Source organism: Nelusetta ayraudi, unplaced genomic scaffold, assembly GCF_046127955.1.
Source record: "Nelusetta ayraudi isolate G7.1 ecotype Tasmania unplaced genomic scaffold, CSIRO-AGI_Nayr_v1 ptg000001l, whole genome shotgun sequence".
In the NCBI taxonomy this organism is placed as follows: Eukaryota; Metazoa; Chordata; class Actinopteri; order Tetraodontiformes; family Monacanthidae; genus Nelusetta; species Nelusetta ayraudi.
In genome coordinates, this window is record NW_027466051.1 from 548,969 (window position 1) to 568,557 (window position 19,589).

The 19,589-nt window shown below is 44.7% G+C and overlaps 2 protein-coding genes across 10 annotated transcripts in view; one reads left to right on the forward strand and one right to left on the reverse strand.

Annotated features, from left to right (window-relative positions):
- Positions 1-19,589, forward strand: part of mcf2l2 (MCF.2 cell line derived transforming sequence-like 2) — an 82,601-nt gene that overhangs the window by 52,853 nt on the left and 10,159 nt on the right. For 5 of the 8 annotated variants that reach the window (XM_076018912.1, XM_076019094.1, XM_076019001.1 and 2 more), the window contains exons 27-32: positions 1,502-1,597; positions 3,411-3,515; positions 7,186-7,257; positions 8,104-8,229; positions 8,554-8,663; positions 11,702-11,817. In XM_076018912.1, the coding sequence (XP_075875027.1) occupies positions 1,502-1,597; positions 3,411-3,515; positions 7,186-7,257; positions 8,104-8,229; positions 8,554-8,663; positions 11,702-11,817 (625 nt within the window). The remainder of the gene's footprint in view (positions 1-1,501; positions 1,598-3,410; positions 3,516-7,185; positions 7,258-8,103; positions 8,230-8,553; positions 8,664-11,701; positions 11,818-19,589) is intronic. The other 3 variants (XM_076019423.1, XM_076019594.1, XM_076019339.1) reach the window with 2 other exon arrangements.
- The window catches only part of b3gnt5a (UDP-GlcNAc:betaGal beta-1,3-N-acetylglucosaminyltransferase 5a), a 309,683-nt gene that overhangs the window by 28,221 nt on the left and 261,873 nt on the right, over positions 1-19,589 (reverse strand). The window contains exon 1 of one of the 2 annotated variants that reach the window (XM_076020764.1): positions 3,318-3,328. The exons of the other annotated variant lie outside the window; for it this stretch is intronic. The gene's annotated coding sequence lies outside the window, so the exon portion shown is untranslated. Of the gene's footprint in view, positions 1-3,317; positions 3,329-19,589 lie in introns of those variants that run through there. 2 annotated transcript variants of the gene reach the window in all.

Here is a 19,589-nt window from a genome sequence, read left to right on the forward strand (position 1 = left end):
TCCTGTTTGTTTGTTTGTTTGTTTGTTTTTACCTCGGTGCCCAGTGGAAGCTGGATGTGCGGTGTCGCTCCCTTTTTTTATCTTGTCTCGGTCCGTTTCGAAACAATTACACAAGATGAGTGTGAACATTTTGCAGTATATCACAGACTGACTCCTTCACACCTCCCTTCTGCTCCACTCCAGTTTTAAAGGTTCTCTGTCTTTCTTTCTTTCTTTCTTTCTTTCTTCTCCTCTCTTAACGCTCCGTCTGCTCTTCCTCACACCTTCACGCCTCATGTCTCTCAGAATACGCTCCTCGTCGGCGTCACCTATCAGCTGCTTCCCTCCTCGCACATCTGGATGCGTCACCATCTGTCACGTTCATCACGACCTGACCGACAGAACAGATCTTTTTTTTCCCCTCTTTGGCGCCTGATCCGCTGATTTGTGGCCGAAACTTGTGTTTCCTCCTATATTTGCATTTTCTAATTTTGTCTTTTTTTTGTATGTTGGCAAATTAGCAAGGCAACAGCAGTGAAGCTGGAGCATGTGATGACTCTGTGGAGTTATTAGCTCTTTCCATTTGGATTTCTGAAGATAATTCATTTTATTTTATTTTATTTCTTTTCTTCTTTCTTCCTTCCTTTCTTGCTTTCTTTCTTTTCTTCTTCCTTCCTTCCTTCCTTCCTTCCTTCCTTCCTTTCTTTCTTTCTTCCTTTCTTTCTTTCTTTCTTTCTTTCTTCCTTTCTTTCTTTCTGTTTTTGATAATGGTGGCGCAGCTGATGAAAGAGCAGAGAGCCAGGCTGATGATGATGAAGAGGGAGGCTTCTAACGAGATAAAGCTGCATGAGGAACCGAGATTGGGGGGTAAAAGCGAACAAACCGAGGAGTTTAGCGGTGTCAAAAAAAAGAAAAGAGGAAATAAGAGTCGGAGGAAGAAAATAAAATTAGCAGCCGAAGGAAAGAAGTGATAAAGAGACTGATGGGGAGGAAGAGACATTGTTGACGAGCTGACCTTCCAAGAGCTAATTTTCACTTGTCTTCCAGTGTTGCTCTCCCATCATTTCACTTCTTCTCCTTCTCATTCCTTCATCCTTCCTTCCTTCCCTCCCTGCTTCCTTTCCTCTTCCTTCCTCTTACCCCTCTGTTCTTTCTTCCTTCCGTCATTACTGTCTTCCTTCCTTCCTTAACTGCATCCTTCACTTCCCCCTCCCCTTTTTCTTCCCTCCTTCCTTCCATCCTTCCCCCTTCCTTCCCTGCATCCTTCCCTCACTCTTTCCTTCCTTCCTTCCTGCTTCCTTCCCTCCCTCCCTCCTTCCTTCCATCCCTCCCTCAGAAGCTCTAACAGTGAACATCAACAACCTTCCTTCCTTCCTGCTTCCTTCCCTCCCTCCCTCCTTCCTTCCATCCCTCCCTCAGAAGCTCTAACAGTGAACATCAACAACCTTCCTTCCTTCCTTCCCGCCGCTGTTAACCTGCTGCTTTTCTCCTCTTCTGTCCTCCTCCTCTTCCTCCCCCTCAGCCGACGCCTCGTCCGGCCAATCAGGCCACTTGGCCGCCAACGCCAGGAAACGCTTCACCCTGCAGGGTCTCTCCAACCGGAGGTCTCTGCCGGCAGGTAACGCCAGAGCTGCCCCGCTGGCTAAATTTATCCGTGACAGCATCTCCATCTTCTTTTTCTTCATCAGCATTATCCTTCATCATCTTCATCATCACCACTTTAGTCCCTCCTGTCTCTCTCATCAATGTCTCCGTTTCTTCGGGTCCGTGTGCTGTTTCAGACGTTTCAACCTGCCGGTGAACTCATAGGGTCATTTGACCTGGATGTCTGGACTCTCTGAAGTGAAAACAGGGCGTGAAGTGAAATGTGGAGAAAGAAGAGAGTCCAGGAGGATGGTGGCTGGAGGAATACGTAGTTCTCCGCCAGCTAGAATACTGAGACGGAGAACTTCTTAAATCCCTAAAATACCATCCTATAATATTATTCATGCTCCTCTTGACATTTCAGGAGCGCGCTAACATTTTCCAATGAGTCCTCCAATGTCCTGCGTTTTGCTTTTGCTTTTTTTTTATAATGAGAATCGTCACAGTGCTCGACAGAAAACCATGGATGGATGTATTATATTATAATACATATTATATCATATTCTATTATATTCTAAGAACTGGATACCAGACTGCCAATATTGTGGTGCAATGGTTTTCTTTCAGTGGTCACTTGAGGTACTGCAGCCAAAAGTCCCTCGTGGCTCATAAAGCGCTTGTTTCTCCATCATAGAATAGAATGGACAGATAGAATGGAACACCTTTATTAATCCCACTTTGGAGAAATTTGCATAATTACAGCAACAAAAGTAGTGCAAAGAGAAAGAAAAATTATATTAATTAAAAATAAATAAAAATAAAAGTCATAGAGTAAGAAGGCAAACATGTTGGATTATTTACAGTCACTGACCTAAAAAAAAAGAAATGCCTGACAGGACGACCTTTGATCTTAAACACAGTTCATAATAAATCTTTCTATTGTAGATGTTTAGGTCATGGTGTCGGAGCCAATTTTTATATATTTTGGAAAGGTTCCTCCGAGCCACCAGAGGGCAGCCAAATATTGATTTTAGTGGTATGATGGACACCTGCAGAAAACCTGCAGCCATCCTGGCCAGTAGGTGGTGCAGGAGGACTCTGGCTGGGAGGGAACCAGAACTCCTTGGACCTCCTCCCTTTGTTGGCTGCAAACTGTTGTTCTTTATTTTTTTTATCAGACTCGGCCGTCGTATGTAACAGACAGAATTTCACTGCTCCCTTTTTTATTATGACGATCAAAATTTTAAAGACGGCCCATTTGGATTAGAGCCCCTCCGTCGGTCCTGAAAGAGTTGCAAAACAAGAGCAGCAGTCTGCGCGCTGCTCTCGCTGGCGGTGGTAGCTTGGCAGCAGCAGCAAATAAAACAGCGGCGCCAGAAATTAGTGTGAGAGACGAAGAAGAAGAAGTAGAAGAAGAAGAAGAAGAATGTGATCCGACTGCCGAGAGAACAAAGACTTTTTGGATCAGAATCCCAAAATGCCTGCAGCTGTTGTCTGTTGTTGTGAGACTGGCTAGAGTACTGGATCGTATCAGTAGCAGTGGTGCTGCCCACTAATGGTGGTGTCATACTCTTCTTCATCCTCCTCGTCCTCAAACTCCTTGCATTCCTACTCCTCCTCCTCTTGTCCTTGTCTTCCTCGTACTCTTCCTCCTCCTCCTCCCAGTACACCTCCTCCCCTCCTCTTCTTTGTACTACTCGTCGTGGTCTTCCTCCTCCTTCCAACTCCTCCTTCCCCTTTTCCTCCGTCTTCACCTCCACCTGCTCCTCCATGCCGCCGTTTCCGCCGCCACTTCCTGTCTCTCTCACCATGTCTCCTCTTCCCTCGCTCGCCCTCCCCGCCTTCAGAACCTGCGCCCAAGGAGACGCAGGCCGCCCGCCGCTTCTCTCTCTCCTCCTCTCTCGCCACAAATTCCTCCTCTTCCTCCACCTTCGCTGCAAGACGCGCCAAAGGTACCTGATTGCTTGTCAGAGGTCTTCCTGCCTCCACACTTCTGTTTTGTTTTTCCTCTACTTGTTGTCTCTCTCTCTCTCTCTCTCTCTCTCTCTCTCTCTCTCTCTCTCTCTCCCTCAACATGCACTCAGTCGGCCAATCAAAGTGCACGTGCTGTTTGCAGTCAGGGGTAGTTATAGCCCCGCCCAGTGGTGAAACTCTGTTCCCCCTCCTGCTAGTCTGCACCTCCAACCTGCAGCAGCGGCCAAGAAAAGTTTCCTTTAAAGGTCACCTATTACACTGATTTTCGGGCTTATTTATTTGATATCTGGCCCCTCCAGAGCAGCAACACACGGTTTTCCGCGCTGAAAGCTTTTTAGATTTGCGTATCTCTCGGCTTGTTTCCTCGTATTTACTGCATCCCGCGAAAACGCTCTGTTGCACTTCACTCCACCCCCAGCCTTGCCGGTACACGCCCCCGCCCGGGGTCACACTCTTCGTTGCTGCTGAGCCTCACTTCCTCAGTTTGCCGGTGCGGGAGTGAAGAGGAAACGGCAAACTTTATGAAACCGGCACAATTTAAACACTTACCGTCGTGAAGGCTTCACTCTTTAGCAGCAGTTTAGCGGCTAATCCAACGTCGTACGGACCCAGCGTGGGCTGAGTTACGGCCGCAAGGCGGACCGAAGGTCCCTGGACGTTTTTTGTGCCTTCCGTGTCCCCGGAAATATATTTTACTTTGTGTACTGACCGTGTTTTTGTTTTGTATTTTTGCGAGACATTTTAATAGGGCTTAGAATGATTTCGTTTCACACTGTTGACTTTTATCAAAACACTGTCCTAGCAGAGAAAATATGTACGCTGAAACGATCACTTCAGTCATAGAGTCGTTTATTATTAGACAAGAATATCTGCACAACTTAAGTCCACACCAAGCATAAAGCAGGAAGAGCTCTATACAACCCATGTTACCATGCTGGCAGCGTGAACATCTCTATAAGGAGTGAAACTTGCGAGTCGCTGCCTCTTCAGTTTCACTGCCAGCGAACACAACACACATAACAAGCAGCGCACGGAGTTAGCGGTGGTGGCTAACAGTTCATCAACACAATGCAGCGGTTGTTCGTTGCAAGTAGCCTTAAAACTAATGTTGCTTGAGGTCTCAATACACTTACAGTCCTCATACATGTTTTCAAATATTGCCGTGGCTGACTATTCTCTCGTCGTCCACCAGGGGGTCAAGTCGAGCCCGTCTCACTCCCGTTGCCGACCGGACCGGTGTTCCATCGCATCCGCATTAGGCTGAACAAACCTTCAACATTTTCTCTGTTCGTTCCACTCCGACGGTTGTGGTCCTTGGTGCTTCGGTAGTGGCTCTGTATTGTTTTATTTTTTATTTTTTTAATTTCCCTGACACCGAAAAAACATTTTCTTGGAGCAGCGCATTGCGACATCACTTCCGGGGAAGAGCGGGGGAGGGCGGAACCGGTCCGAGAGGGTGCCGGAGCTTGGCCATGAAAGGAGCAACCGGCACACAATTACGTCATTGCGTGCCCAGTGTTGAAAAAATCTCCGTGAACAGAGCGTTTAGAACCATGCCCAACAACTTGCAGGGCTCACGTCCAAACACATGAACGTCATTATTTGACGATATCGAGATCGTTTGACGATAGAGTTCAACATTGTAACACTTTTTAAAGCTCAGAAAAGTGGAAAAGCATCATAGGTGCCCTTTAAATGATCAAACTGAAAAGAAACAATTGTATTTAGTGTCTCACCGCTGCCACCTGGTGGCCGCTGGCCGTTTGACAAAAGAGGTTTAATCATGTTGGTTTCACGCTCTGCAGCGCCACCTGGAACTTCTGGTTCTGTTTTGAAAGCAAAAAAATTCATATTTTGGATATGTGGGCGGTACCGGAGATGAGCAGTGATTGGACCCGCCCACTTGCCAACCAGTAAGCCAACTACAGTTGGCTACTAATCTTTAGCAACAACAACTTTATGGACATCTCATTGGCTGATTTTTTCCCGAGGGATTTAGACCAATAGGAACATTGTAACCAATTTGTAACAATAGGAATTTAGGCCACTCCCCCTTATTGACAGCCAGTCATTTTTAGTCTTTTCACAACTGACTTTGGTGGTCCCTGCTGGCCAAATAATGAATGCAGGCTGTGGTCCTCCATTTTTTTAAAAACTGGAAGCTCCGGCCATTTTTTTATACAACCAATGAACTGTACTAATAAAGAAGCCGCCTCCTGTTGGTTTCATTTATGTGTTACAATAGATTCTGTATCTTCGAGGTAGTTGGTAGTAGATGATGTTGCAGGACGTTGATGCTGCATTAGTGCAAGTTTTTCATCCGTCACCTGGATTTTTAAATTATCGTCGCTGAAGTCAAAAAGAAAGGACTGAAACTGAAACGTTCTATTTCAGTTTCAGTCCTTTCTTTTTGATAAAGGAAACACAGGTGACTTTTCAGATCAGCCCTGTCTTTAAAAAAGAAAGCTATTTTTCATAAACTGTTTGTTCATATAGATGGAAAAATACTAAAACAACAACAACAACAAAAAACTATTATGTCCTCTTCCAATTTGTGACTCTCTTGAAATTTATGAGACGTGCAGAAAATTGTCAAACCGTGGCTGAGAGTAAAAACAACATTAATAGACGGAGGGGGGAAGAGAAGGTAAAGCAGACGTGCATATTCTTGTTTAAAGAGCATCAATAAAACTATAACAATTTTGATATGCTGACATTTCAGAGCACAAGGTGACATTCAGAGTGGCGGGAATACAGATGAGTCAGCAGCCACTCAACTTTTTTTCTCTCTTCTGTAGTCGTAGTGTTTGAGTCTCCGGATCAGGAGTCGATTAGAGTTTTTGACTTGCTGGATCAGGAGTCGATCTGAGTGTTTGAGTCTCTTGATCAGCAGTCGAACTGCGTGTTTTAGTCTACGGATCAGGAGTCGAGTCGAGTGTTTTGAGTCTCCAGGTCTGGAGATATGTCGAGTGTTTGAGTCTCTAGATCAGGAGTCGATCTGAGTGTTTCAGTCTGTGGATCAGGAGTCGATCTGAGTGTTTCAGTCTCTGGATCAGGAGTCTCAAACTCAAACTGGTCGTCTAGTTTCTTAAGATTTTCCCTCTTCACTCTCTGGCTGAAACCAGGAAATTTCCACTTCTGCCTTCTCAGCCACAAGTGAAGCTTTATAAATTTAGCAATTCCTCTCCTTTGTGCTCACGGTTCTGACCCAGTTGTCAAAGCAACCTTCCCGCTCCCCCTCCCAAAGGAAGGAAAAGTTCAGCCATGCCTTTTTAATCCCTAATAATTCTGCTATAAACAGGTGGGGAAAACTTAAGACTTGTTTTCTGACTATAGGAAGTAGCAGCAGCGGCTTCGTTCTATAGAGAGTTGAATAAATCATGCGGCTGATGAGCCTTCAGCCGTCAACAGGCTCGTTAGTCAAGTCTGGGAGACGCATGTTTAATTTAAAGAGCCTTTTGAATTGGCTGCTCTGACAGCACAATTCTCTTTTTTTTCTCGCTGTCCCTGGTGTCACTTTGTGAGAACAACTGAAGTTGAGGACGCCTGACGTGAGGCTGTGCTTTAATGTGTTCATCCTATAACCATGACCACCTTCCTGTGTGTGTGTGTGTGTGTGTGTGTCTTGTGTGTGTGTCACCTGACCAGGTCCCCTTGCTGCTAGCACAAAGAGCAAGAGACACGAGATTAAGAGTGATCCCACGCCGTTTGGCTTCGAAGGTACACTGGGATGTTGTGATTTGCCAGCATGACAGAGGTTTCCATTCGTAATTTGTTTTAAAGGTGTTTGGTTCTTATTTGTGATATATGCTTTGTTCGTGTGTGTGTGTGTGTGTGTGTGTGTGCGCGCGTGCGCGGGTGCGTGCGTGTGTGCGTGCGTGCGTGTGTGGTTTTGCCTTGTTTGTGTGTCTTTGCCTGCTGTGTTGACTTGTGTTGGGATTTTTGGTTGGGTGCAAGAGCACCAAACATTGGTATTAAGTAGTCGTAGTAATAGTATCCTAGTGTGATCAGGGTTATGGTTGGGGTCAATTTAGGGTTAGGATCAGTGTTGAGGTTAGACTTGGGCTGGGATCTGGGTTGGGTTTAGGGATGGAGTTGGGGTTGGGGTTAGGGGTAGGAGTTGGGCTTAGAGTTAGAGTTGGGTGTAGAAGTTGGAGTGAGGGTTGGGTTAGTGTGGGAGTTAAGGGTTATGGATGGGGTTAGGGTTAGGGGTGGGGTTAGGGTTAGAGTTAGAGTTGGGTTGGGTTAGAATTATGGTTGAGGGTTAGGGTTGGGGTTAGGGGTGCGGATGGGGTTGGGGTTGGAGTTGGTGTTTGGGTTTGTCCCGCCTTCCTGGGCTTCACGTTGTCAGTGAATCAGAAGCATTGCGACATTTGACACGCTTGAGATGTTTGCATGTGACGTGTTGCATGTTTTCCCCAGTGTTGTGCAGTTTTGAGTTGATTTGGATATGTTTGTGTCTGTCGGACGCCGGGAGGTGCCGGCCACCTTTTGCTTGCTGTTTTTTGGTCGTCCATCACCGTTGTGAGAACTAGCGTGTCAACAACAAGCCTTTGACTTCCCCAGACACGTTGCGCGGCGCAACGGCTGCGGTCAGGAAACGCCAAAGCATGTCAGGTGGTGGTGGGGGTGGTACCCCCGCTACCACGGCCGGTGGGATGTCCACGGTGCCCAGATCCATGTCCCAGCCAGGTAACCATCAGATTGGGATGTTTGCCTTCCGTTGGTCTTCCCGTTTGTGTCACTTCTTTTCTCGTGTGATTTTTTTTTGATTTGGCATCATCGCCTGTTTCAACACTTCCTCTCTCAGCCTTGTCACTGATCTGATAGCTCACCCAAGACAACCAGACACATATTTCACTTTTTGTTGGTCACCATTTCATCGTGGGTTGTGCACTTTTGGAAACTCAGGTGTTCAGTGTTGGCTTCAGTTCTGCACGGTCACGGCTAGAGAGGTTCTTGCTTTCGGAACCATGTGTGTCAGATTGATTGATTGACGGTGTCGTTCCCACTCAGGCTGGGTTCAGCGTCGCCTCCCATCCATGGACAATGAAGACTTTGAGACCATCCCATCCAGCGGCGAGGAGTCGTCCAACTCGTCAGAAGAGGGAGAAAGCCACAAAAATGTGAGTCTGAACCGACAAGAGCCGCTTTTAAAACAAATCAGAGAATGTGTCCCTTTGAGTGTGTAAAAAGCTTCTGGTTTCTTTAAAAAGACCAATGCAGTACCAAAATCTGCATTCTACTGTTCTACTGCCAAACTTGGTTACAAAAAGGCTGAAATGACCGCTGTTGTGTATATATATATATAAGAATATATATATATATATATATATTACATTTATATATATTCTTATATCATATATATGTATATATATATATATATATATATACTCAACAAAAATATAAACACACAAAGAAAAACTTGTAGTTATTGTTATGTGACAAAATAGAGTTACTATCCAAAAATAACAGTACAACTTTATCAATAAAGTAACTTTAATTTGCAAGCATCAATTTCAAAACGAAAGTCCAGGAGTAATGGCAGGAAGAACACAATGGGGGCCGTTCTGGGGAAATGGAACCCGCTGGTGGACACGCCTATCCAGGACATCCCAAAGGTTTTCAATAGGTGACATGTCTGGTGTATACGGCGGTCAGTTGAGGACAGGAATACCCTCCTGTTCAAGGAAGTCCCTGCATATCCTGGCAATGTGCGGGCGGGCATTATCTTGTTGGAAGGTCAGATGGTGGAGTTCAGCAAAGGGCACAATTGGTCTCAGGATTTCATCTCGGTAACGCTGCCCATTCAGGTTGCCATCAATGAAACGCAGATGTTCAACCCAGCAATCAGCATGCCAATGGCACGCTCCCTCATGATTTGTGACATTTGTGGCATATTGACAAGTGACAAAAGTCCACATTTTGGTGTGCCCTTTTATTGACCAGACCATAAGGAGTGTGTGTACTGGTCACGCATATTGATCACTACTCTGCCATGCCCCATGACTCTCGTGAGTTGAAATACTCAAATCTGAGATTGTAGTCAATAGGAGTGGCCAAGTGACACTGAACTACTGGGTTTGAACAAAACAAATCATTCCATAAACAAATACATCAAGAATCTGAGCAAATGTCATGACATTCTATTTTTGTTCACCACTTCAAGTTTGTGCATTTATATTTTTGTTGAGTGTATATACACATATTTATTCTATTGCTTATATTCTATTATTATATTCCTAAAATATTAGGCATAGAATGATGACACTGCCCGTCATTCTAGACCAGGGGTGGACAAACTTTTTGAGTGGTAGGCCACAGTGGGTTCTAAAATTTGACAGAAGGGCCAGAGCAGCAGCAGATGGATGGAGTGTTTTGGTGACCCACCTCAAAAGAGGAAAAAATATATTGTGGATTATGTAGAAAACGTGCTATATTGTCTATTGAAAATTAACAAAAGCAAAGTTAGAATAAAATTTGTGTCTTTGAGGCCCTACGGTATTTAGCTCTATTGTCAGGTGTTGGTGGACTCAAATGCACGACAACCACGGATGCAGTTTATGGTGTTTATTGAAGTGGGGAGGTCGGGCAGTCCAGGGTCGAGAACCAGTGCAGGCGGTGAGAGAGGCAGGCGGGATCGGCATCGGGGACGGGCCGAGTTCGATAACAGCGACAGGATCCAGACGGGGCAGACGAGGGGACGTAGTCAGAGCCAAGCAGGGTCGTTATTGGGGAATCGGTCCGTGGACGAGGCGGAGGCAGGGTCAGAGACGGGCTGTTGTCAGCCGGGGAACAAAGGAGTATAACAAGGAGCCAGGCGCTGGATTACTGGTGTAATGCAAAACAGATAATCTGGCAACGGGGGAACACGGGAGACTGGTTAATAAAGGCAGTGCAGATCAAAGGCGAGGATTGCTGGCCATCAAGATAATAGGGGCAGATTGTTGGCTATCAAGATCTCAGGCGCAGACTGTTAGCTTGGAGACCGTGACATCTATATTGAAATGACTCGCAACACTGAAAAAATGGAAGAAAAAAAGCTATTCTATGACTTACTATTAATATCATTTCTTCAAATTCGGCGAGCTGGATTAAAAAACTTAACTAGCAGCATTTGGCCCCCAGGCCGTAGTTTGCCCAAGCATGGTCTATACAGTACATGGGGTGGCCAGTCCTCCTCCTCCTCCTCCTCCTCCTCCCCCTCTTCCTCCTCTTACCCTCGACCTCTAACAGCAATCAGAAGTCGGGTCCCTGACGCTTCGCTAAAGGTCCATGAAGTTTGAAACAAATCCGACAACTTCAAACATCAAATGTTTGCTTGTGCAACAAGTCAATCTGGCATCCGCCCCCCTCCAGTCTTACTGGGTCGCTGAGAATCATTGCCCGGCGCTGATGCAGCCATCCCTCGGCACCCCCCTTCTTCTACTCATCCCTCATTTCCTGTCCGCTCATCCTCCACTTTCCCACTAAATCCCTGTCTGATCTGCAATCAAAAGACAGAGAGAGAAGCCCTTCTCCCTCCCCTTCCCCACAGTCTAATTATTTCCCATGGACACCGTGTGTCTCATTAGCGACTTGACATTTGAGAAGAGGTGGTGGGGGTAGCTGCCCACTAGTGGTATGTGGTTATGTTTTTTTTTCTCACAAATACTCAATGGAGGGATCAGAGGCTAGTTTGACTCCAGAGTGTTTTTGTCATCTTTAATAATCAAGCAGGGGAAATCCCTCGGTGGATGTTCAGACGTCAAGAGAAAGAAAATTGGAAAAACCAGAGGCTCACAAAGTAAAACCAAACAAAACACACCAGACTAAGTTGATGAAATGGATTTTTGTGTCATTCAAGTTTAAATCGAGGCCGAGACTCTCCCGTTGGTTGTTTAGAGTGAGAGCCAGTTCAAGTGCGCCCGGTCTTGTCAGTGAGTCAGAGGGAAAAAGGAATGACTCACTTCCAGAGCTATGAATCACACTTTATATGAATCACCACATGAACTCAAGACTTGAAAATAAATGAAAAGCTGATGGAAAATAAAAAGTTTGATGCAGTGCAGCTGAGACGTGGCTCAATGTTTTTGATCATTGATCTTTTTTTACTAACTTTCACTTTAGACATGTCGCCTGATTGGTTGGTTGTGGGTTTGTTTGTTGTTTTTTCTTGCTGCAGGACAAAGGCAGCCGTTTCCGGGTGCAGCTGACCTACCAGTCGAGGGAGGGCGGAAACATCTCCCTGGTGGGCGGAGACGTAGTCCAGTTCCTGGAGGAGGCGGAGGACGGACAGTGGTGAGTCCCAGCTGGTTCTGCAGACACTTCCTGTTCCTCTTCCTCCTCTTCCTGTTCTTCCCTTGCCTCTTCCTCTCTTCACGTGCTCCTCCTCCTCTTCCTCCTCTTCTTCCCTCTTTCTCCTTTTCCTCCTCCTCTTCCTCATCCTCCCCCTGCCCCCGTTCCTCCTCCTCCACTTCCTTCTAATCCTCCTTCTCTTTCTGCTCATCCTCCTCTTGCTCCTCCTCTTCCTTCTCCTCCTGTTATGTAAGAACCCGAGTTGCGACCCAGAAGCGGACACAGTGGGCTCAAAAGGTAATTAATTGAGTTTACTTAACAAAGTGGCAAAACAAAAACTACAGTAGTGACCAGAAGATACTGTAGGTACAAGTAGAACACCGGAATCAAGGAGTCACAAGGAAGCGGGGAAAGTCTGCACATGGGGAGCGAAATTCTGACAAAGAGAACCCCTCCACCCCCAACTGCATGTCCAGGATGAGAGAACGAGAAATCCAGCACCTCTCTTCTGGGCCGTAGCCCAGCCAGTCCATAGGTACTGAAATTCTCATCCTCAATGTGGAACATCCAGAATCTTGTTAACCTTGTAGGTCGGGTGATTGTCAATGAGCAGTGGGGTGGATAGGGTTCGGCTGGAGGGCTGAGAGCGCTGGTGGTGACTGGCTTTAGAAGGGAGACGTGGAATGTAGGGTGTACGTGGAGGGAGGCTTGGAGCTTGAGGCGAACGGCAGTGGGGTTGATGAACTTCTCAATTTCGTAGGGCCCGATGAATCTTGGTGCTAGCTTACGTGAATCCACAACCAGACCTTTTGACCCAGGCGGGGTCTGGAGTCGGAACCCTGTGTTTGTCAGCCAAGAGTGCAGCCCTGGCATGTCTCCACACAGCATGGCAGCGACGTAGATGTGCTCGGACAGATGGCACGGCAACCCCTCACTCCTGCGAGGGGAAAAGTGGGGGCTGGAATCCATACGCCACCATGAATGGAGACATACCAGTTGCAGAGGACGTTATTCCACCCAGGGGAGGTGCAAACTCCAGGAGGCCGGCAGACACACAACGCAGGGCCGACTCCAGGTCCTGATTTGCTCGTTCAGATTGGCCATTGAACTGGGGATGGTGACCTGATGTGTGGCTGGAGGAGGCCCCAATAGCCTTACAGAAGGCCTGCCAGTCCCTCTGTCGGAGACAATGTCTACCGGAAGTCCATGCAACCGAAAAACATGTTTCACCAACAGGTCTGCCGTCTCCTGAGCAGATGGGAGTTTGGGGAGAGGAACAAAATGAACCATCTTGGAGAAGCGGTCTACAATAGTCTGGATGACGGTGTTCCCATCGGAGGGGGGCATGGCTGAGTGTTTTTGGAGCCTGGGCGGTAGGAGAGCGTGAAGTGAAACTGCCCCAAAAACAGCGCCCAGCGAGCTTGGGGGGAATTCAGTCTCTTGGCTGACTGGAGGTAGGTGAGGTTCTTCCTGAGGACCAGGAAGGGCACTTCCGAACCCTCCAGCCAATGTCTCCACTCCTACAGCGCAGCCACCAATGCCAACAGCTCTCGATTGCCGACATCATAGTTCCTTTCTGAAGGGGATAGCTTCCTGGAAAAGAAAGTACAAGGATGAACCTTATGGTCCTTGGGGCTCCTCTAAGAGAAGACAGCTCCAATCCCTGTGTGAAAGGCATCAACCTCCGCAATGAACTGTAGCTTGGAGTCAGGATGATACAGGACTGGAGCAGAGGAAAACAAGTCTTTAAACTTATCAAACGTTTGCTCAGCCCCGAGAGAGGGGAAACAGCTCTCGGGCTTAGCATTGTCTAGAAGCTCTAAAGGAATCTTAGCAGAAAGCACAAAACCATTATCAATAAAATCGTTGTCTGCCCCAGAATCTACCAAGACTTGAAGTTGACTGGAACGAGAAGAGCTGGAAACAGAGGCTGGTAGGCAAATGCAAGGTGGCATTTTGGAGGATGAAGTGGTTTCACTAACCTGAATTGGGGCAGAGGGTGTGGTTTGGAAACCTTAGAGCAGAGTTGGCACTGGGAAATGAAATGTCCATACTTAGCACAGTAGAGACTAAGTCTTTGCGACATTCTCCGGTTGCATTCCTCCAGTGTTAGTCGGGTCCGACCCAACTGCATGGGCTCCTCTGCAGCCACAGTAAGAGCACCGGAGATGGTGACAGGAGGCGTTGGGTCAGTGTGGTGGGGCTTGTTCAGTGGAGGGGAGTGATGACAACCCTGCAGTCTCTGCGTGTCTCCCGTAGGCGATTATCTATTCTAATAGAGAGACTGATCAAAGATTCCAGCGAATCTGGTTCATCCCTAGTTGACAACTGATCTTTCATCTCCTCTGAAAGTCCCTTGAGGACGTTGACTTCAAAGCGGTTTCGTTAAACCCGCTTTCTGCAGCCAAGATCCCAAAATCTATGGAGAACTGAGCGACTGACATGGAACCTTGCTTTAAAGTCCATAGTCTGCGAGCAGCTGCCTGACCATGGAAGGGCTGGTCGAAAACCCTCCGCTTCTCAGCAGACAAAGACTCAAAAGAAGCAAGGCTGGCTGCGTTCGCTTCCCAAAGCGAACTGGCCCTTTCTCAAGCTTTACCTCTGAGGAGATTCATAACATACGCTAGCCTGGCTGTATCTGTTGAAAACGAGCTAGGCTGTTGATCAGAAACAAGGGAGCATTGTAGTAGAAACCTGCTGCACGGTTCTGTAATGTTCAGGCGGCGGGATCGAGGGTTCACGGGTTGGGACCGGAGCTGGCACTGATGAAGCTGGTTGCGTAGAAGGGGAGGCTGCAGCGCTGGCGCTCCCCTGGGCCATTAGTTGATGAACACTAGAAGTCAATGCTTGGATAGAGTGAGCCCTGCATGTTAACGGCCTGCTGCAGGGAATGTGCGTCTGCTGGGTCCATGCTCATGGTCAGAACTTACTGTTACGTGTGGACTCAAGTTGCGACCCAGAAGTGGACACAGTAGGCTCAAAAGGTAATTAATAGAGTTTTCTTAACAAAGTGGCAAAGCAACAACTACAGTAGTGACCAGAAGATACTGGAGGTACTAGTAGAACACCAGAATCAAGGAGTTACAAAGAAGCAGGAAGTCCGCACATGGGGAGCGAAGTTCTGACAAAGAGAAGTGTTGAAGAAATTAAGGTGGACAACAGGAAACTCCCCAAAGACCAACCGAAAACCCTGACTCCTCCCTTCTCTTCATCCCACTCCTCTTCCTCTTCCTCTTCCACCTTCTCCTCATCCTCCTCTTCCTCCTCCCTTTCCTCCATCTCCTCCTGTTCCTCCTCTCAGTTGGAGCAAAACAAGTTTCAATCTGTCTCATCAAACTCTCTTGTCTCCACACGCTAAAAAAAAAAGGTGTGAGAACATAAATTTGCTGCTGTAAGTGAGTGAGTGAGTGAGCGAGTGAGAGAGAGTGACAAAGACAGAGTGAGTGATGTCCTTTATTAAGTTCTGCTGTGTCGAGACTCTTTCACTCTGCACTGCGAATAGATAATAATTGCCATGCCAGTCCTCCCCTTCACTCTAACTCGTGGGACATGTTTTTTTTCCTTCTTCTTCTTTTTTTCATTCCTCCCATGTGGAGATTGTATTTTCGGCTCCTGGTTCTTTGACGTCTGTTGTCGAAAGTCTTGTTCTCCAGAAACAAGAAGGCCTAATTTTTCCCGCCTGATTCTTTTTTTTTTTTGTCTTTTTCACTTTCTGGTGTTCCATGTGTGCAGCCGAGTCTTGTGATCCCTGCTCAGAATTAGCCAGATTAGCGAGAGCAGCGGCTCCTTTTGTTAGCGCCGTCTGCAGTGCAGAATGGGGGAAAGTCAGGCAGTGCGTTTACATGCAGAGCTTAATCGGACTAAGCAATAAATCAGTTTTCTCGTCCAATCGGAGTTCTCACCTTGTCCCCGTATACATGCAGCTGAGAAATTTGAATTATTGACGGGAACATGTCCTCTTCCCAACACTAGGGGGTACAGTGAGTCTTTTCAGCTGGTCAGCTGCTTTCGGTTGACATATTAAATCATTATGATATGGAACGATAGTTTATAATGTACGTGTTACTTACTTTGCAGATAAGGTGTACCCTATTTCTTGTGCTCATGGGGATTTTAAAAGGCAGTTGTTTGCTGTTGGAGGGCTACAACAACACAATGTCTTCGATGCTACGCTTTGTGCCGTCGCTACGGACCCCAAACTCTCGTTCTTTTTGGATGTGGGTTCGGAGCAGGCTGGTGGGAGAGTTTGTGTACAGGTTTTGCAAAGGAACGGTGTCTTCAGTTATACACACGCTCATTAAAGTGCCGACCGTGGAGGAAGCTCGTGCCGCTGCTCGCCGTTTCCAGCAGAATAACAGCGAAATTATCTAAATAAAAACAAATCAGAAAAACATCTCTGTGGTGTGCTTTTATTTACAAAGTTAAAACTTACAAAAAATGTCCATCGCTTTTAGAAGAGAAAGCATCGCCCCGGTCTCATCCTCTCTCCAAATGTGAACATTCTTGTTCGCGTTTGCCAGGTTGTTTCGCGCCGTCTGTTTTGTTATGATGTAGTTCTGCGGTCATGAGTCGTGAGAGCGAGGCGTGACGCGTGCGCATTCGCATTGTCCAGTTAATAGTCCGACTAAGGCGTACACATTGCAGAGAAATTCGAATTCCAATCGCATTATCTGGGTGTCTCAATCGGTGTTCTCCGATCATAATCGGACTAAGGCAATAATTTGAATTTCAAGTGTGCAAACTTGGGCATGATTTCCAATTTTTGGCAAAAGCCTAATCTACTAATACATTAATAAAAGTGAATACTCGCAGTACAATAAAAAAAAATAGTTTTCCTCCCCACAGAGTGGTTCTTATTTATTTATAGGAATGTCCAGAGATCAATAAAGAAAGGTCTTGCTCTCTTTTAGCTGCCATCTTGCACCACCATATTTTATAAGGAAGCCTGGTGTAGACAATCCAGTTTGCCTGACAGCGCATTTCGTATTTAAGAGGGTGCACGAGGTATTCAGGTTTGTGTACGCTGTACTTTTGATTTGATTTTTATTTATTTCAAACAAACACAAGTAAAACAGCCAATATGTGCCACAAAACAAACAAAAAAAATGATAAAGTGCAAGTTTGAGAAGGAGCTGAAAGAAGCAAAGCTTATGATAATCAGACCCCTTACATAGTTATAATCAATGAATGAATATAATCAACACATTTAAAACATTTAATCTTTAATCTAAACTAGAGCGCTGCTACATACAAAATTAGATAAAAATCCTTTAATAAGAAAAAAAAAGTATAATACAAAGTTAGCGGTCCAGTTTTTTATAGCTGCCCAAGAGTTGTTTGTACTTGATTTTAAATTATTTTAAATGAATGCACATTTTTGTGTCCTCATCTAGTTTGTTCCACAGTTTCACACCACAGACAGAGATGCACATACTTTTCAGTGTCGAAAGAATGGTAGGATGTTTAAAATTAAGATTCCCTCGTAAATTGGATTTTACCTCATTGACCAATAAACATCTTTTGAATGTTGCTTGGTAACAATTTATTACAGGCTTTAAATCAAATTTGAACAGTTTTGAATTTCACTATGTCCTTGAACTTTAAAACACCTGATTTAAAAAAACAAAAGAAAGGATTGGTATGATCAATGTACCCAGCATGATGAACCATCCTTATGACTCTTTTTTGTAAAGTTCAAATCTTTTGTAAAGTGCATTTGTATGCATTTCCCCAAACGTCAGCAGAGTAGGACAGGTATGGATCAATAAGTGCATAGTAAAGAATTAGATGTGATTTTTGTTTGGTTTTGCCCAATATTCCAATGCTTCTTGATACTTTATAGCACACATATTTGATGTGAGGTCTCCAGCCGAGCTTATGATCAATCAAAACACCAAGAAACTTGATTTCATAAACGCTTTCCATTGCAACAGTTTCAATTTCCAAATGTACTTCTTGCTTGATTACCATAAATCATGAACTTAGTTTTGCTCAGGTTTAACGATAATTTGTTAATCTCAAACCAACACTTTATTTTTTTTTCAATTCACTTTTGACCTTCAATAGTAGCTGCTGCAAATCCTCCCCCGAACATAAAATATTTGTGTCATCTGTAAAAACCACCAGTTTATAAAATATTAGACACTTTCCAAATATCATCGGTGTATAAAATGAATAGTTTGAGTCCCAAGATTGACCCCTGTGGGACACCGCAGCTAATATTCAAGCTCTTTGATTCAAGGTTACCCAGCTGAACAAACTGCTTTCTATTACTGATATAACTTTGTAGCCAGGTCATTGCTTCCCCTCTGACACCATACAGCCCGCGGGCCACATCCGGCCCACTGCGTGTCTCTGTCCAGCCCGCATGAAGGCAGTCATAAATCACCCCCCGCCCCCAACGAAACTTTGGCGGCACGTAACTTTGCCGACACGTTAGCGTAGCACGACAGCTATAGCGTGCTCAATTACTTTATTCGTGACATATCAATAGCAGTCCAATCAGTGGAAGTTTTGTTGGTACTGCTATTCACAACATCAATAATTTCCCTCCTATCAACTGTTTCCAAATACATTGAATCAACCTTTCTCTCATTACATTCAATTTCTTGTATTTTTTTCCAGTATGTTTTATTTCTTTAGCAAGTTTGGGCCAAATATCAACAAAGAAGCTGTTAAAATCATCAGCTACATCATTCAGTCTAAAAATTTGCCTTCCATTATCTGTAAAGTTCTAAGGATATATTTGTTTTATAAGTTTGTTTTTAATAATGCTATTCAATATATACCATATACCTTTAACATTCTTTTTTATTCTTATTTAGTTATTTAGTATAATAATCCTTCTTTCACACTCTCATAATAGTTATTAATCTATTTTTATATATCGTGTATTTAAACTCTGCCTCTCGTTTTATTTTTTTATAAATTGTCTGTATAAGATATCCTTTTTTATAGATCCATTTTGAAGCCCCTTGGTCATCCAGGGGTTTCCTGCAAAACGGTTCTTATTGCTATACCGTTTACGAGGGCAGTCCTTATCATATAAATCATTGAATGTATCTAAAAATAAGTCATAAGCCTTATCTGCCCCTGTTTCATTGTAAACACTAGTCCAATTCCAAAACATTTGATTTTTTTTTTTAAAGCAGCCTAGGATTCTTCAGTCCTTATTCGCTTATATTTAATTTCTTTTAACTACCTCTTTTTTTTATAATTACATTCATAGATTAGAAAGATTGGCAGGTGATCACTAATATCGTTCTTTAATATTCCACTTATCACTTTACTCTCCATATTAGTAGTAAAAAATGTTATCAATTAGAGAGGTACAATGAGATGTTATTTGTGTTGGTTTGGTTATTGTTGGGAAAAGACTCATACTGTACATTATTTCAATAAAATCCTCCATCAATTTATGCTTGTTTGGATTCAGCAGATCAATGTTATAATCCCCACAAATATAAGTATTTTTTTGATTTGTTATTGAAAACAATATTTCCATATTTGTGATGAACGGGTCGATATGGGATCCTGCTTTTCTGTAGACACAGCAGATTATTAATTTTTTTTTATTCTCAGCAATTCTATTTCAATAGATATCATCTTCCATAATATCATCAGTAGTTACTGACAAGTTATCAAGAACCCTGTAAGATAGCCCTTCTTCAACACCACCAGGTCCATTAGCTCTATTAGTGCAATAAAATCCATAACCCTTAAAGAAATTGGACCCCCTCTCTGCATTTATCCATGTTTCTGTAATGGCAATGATA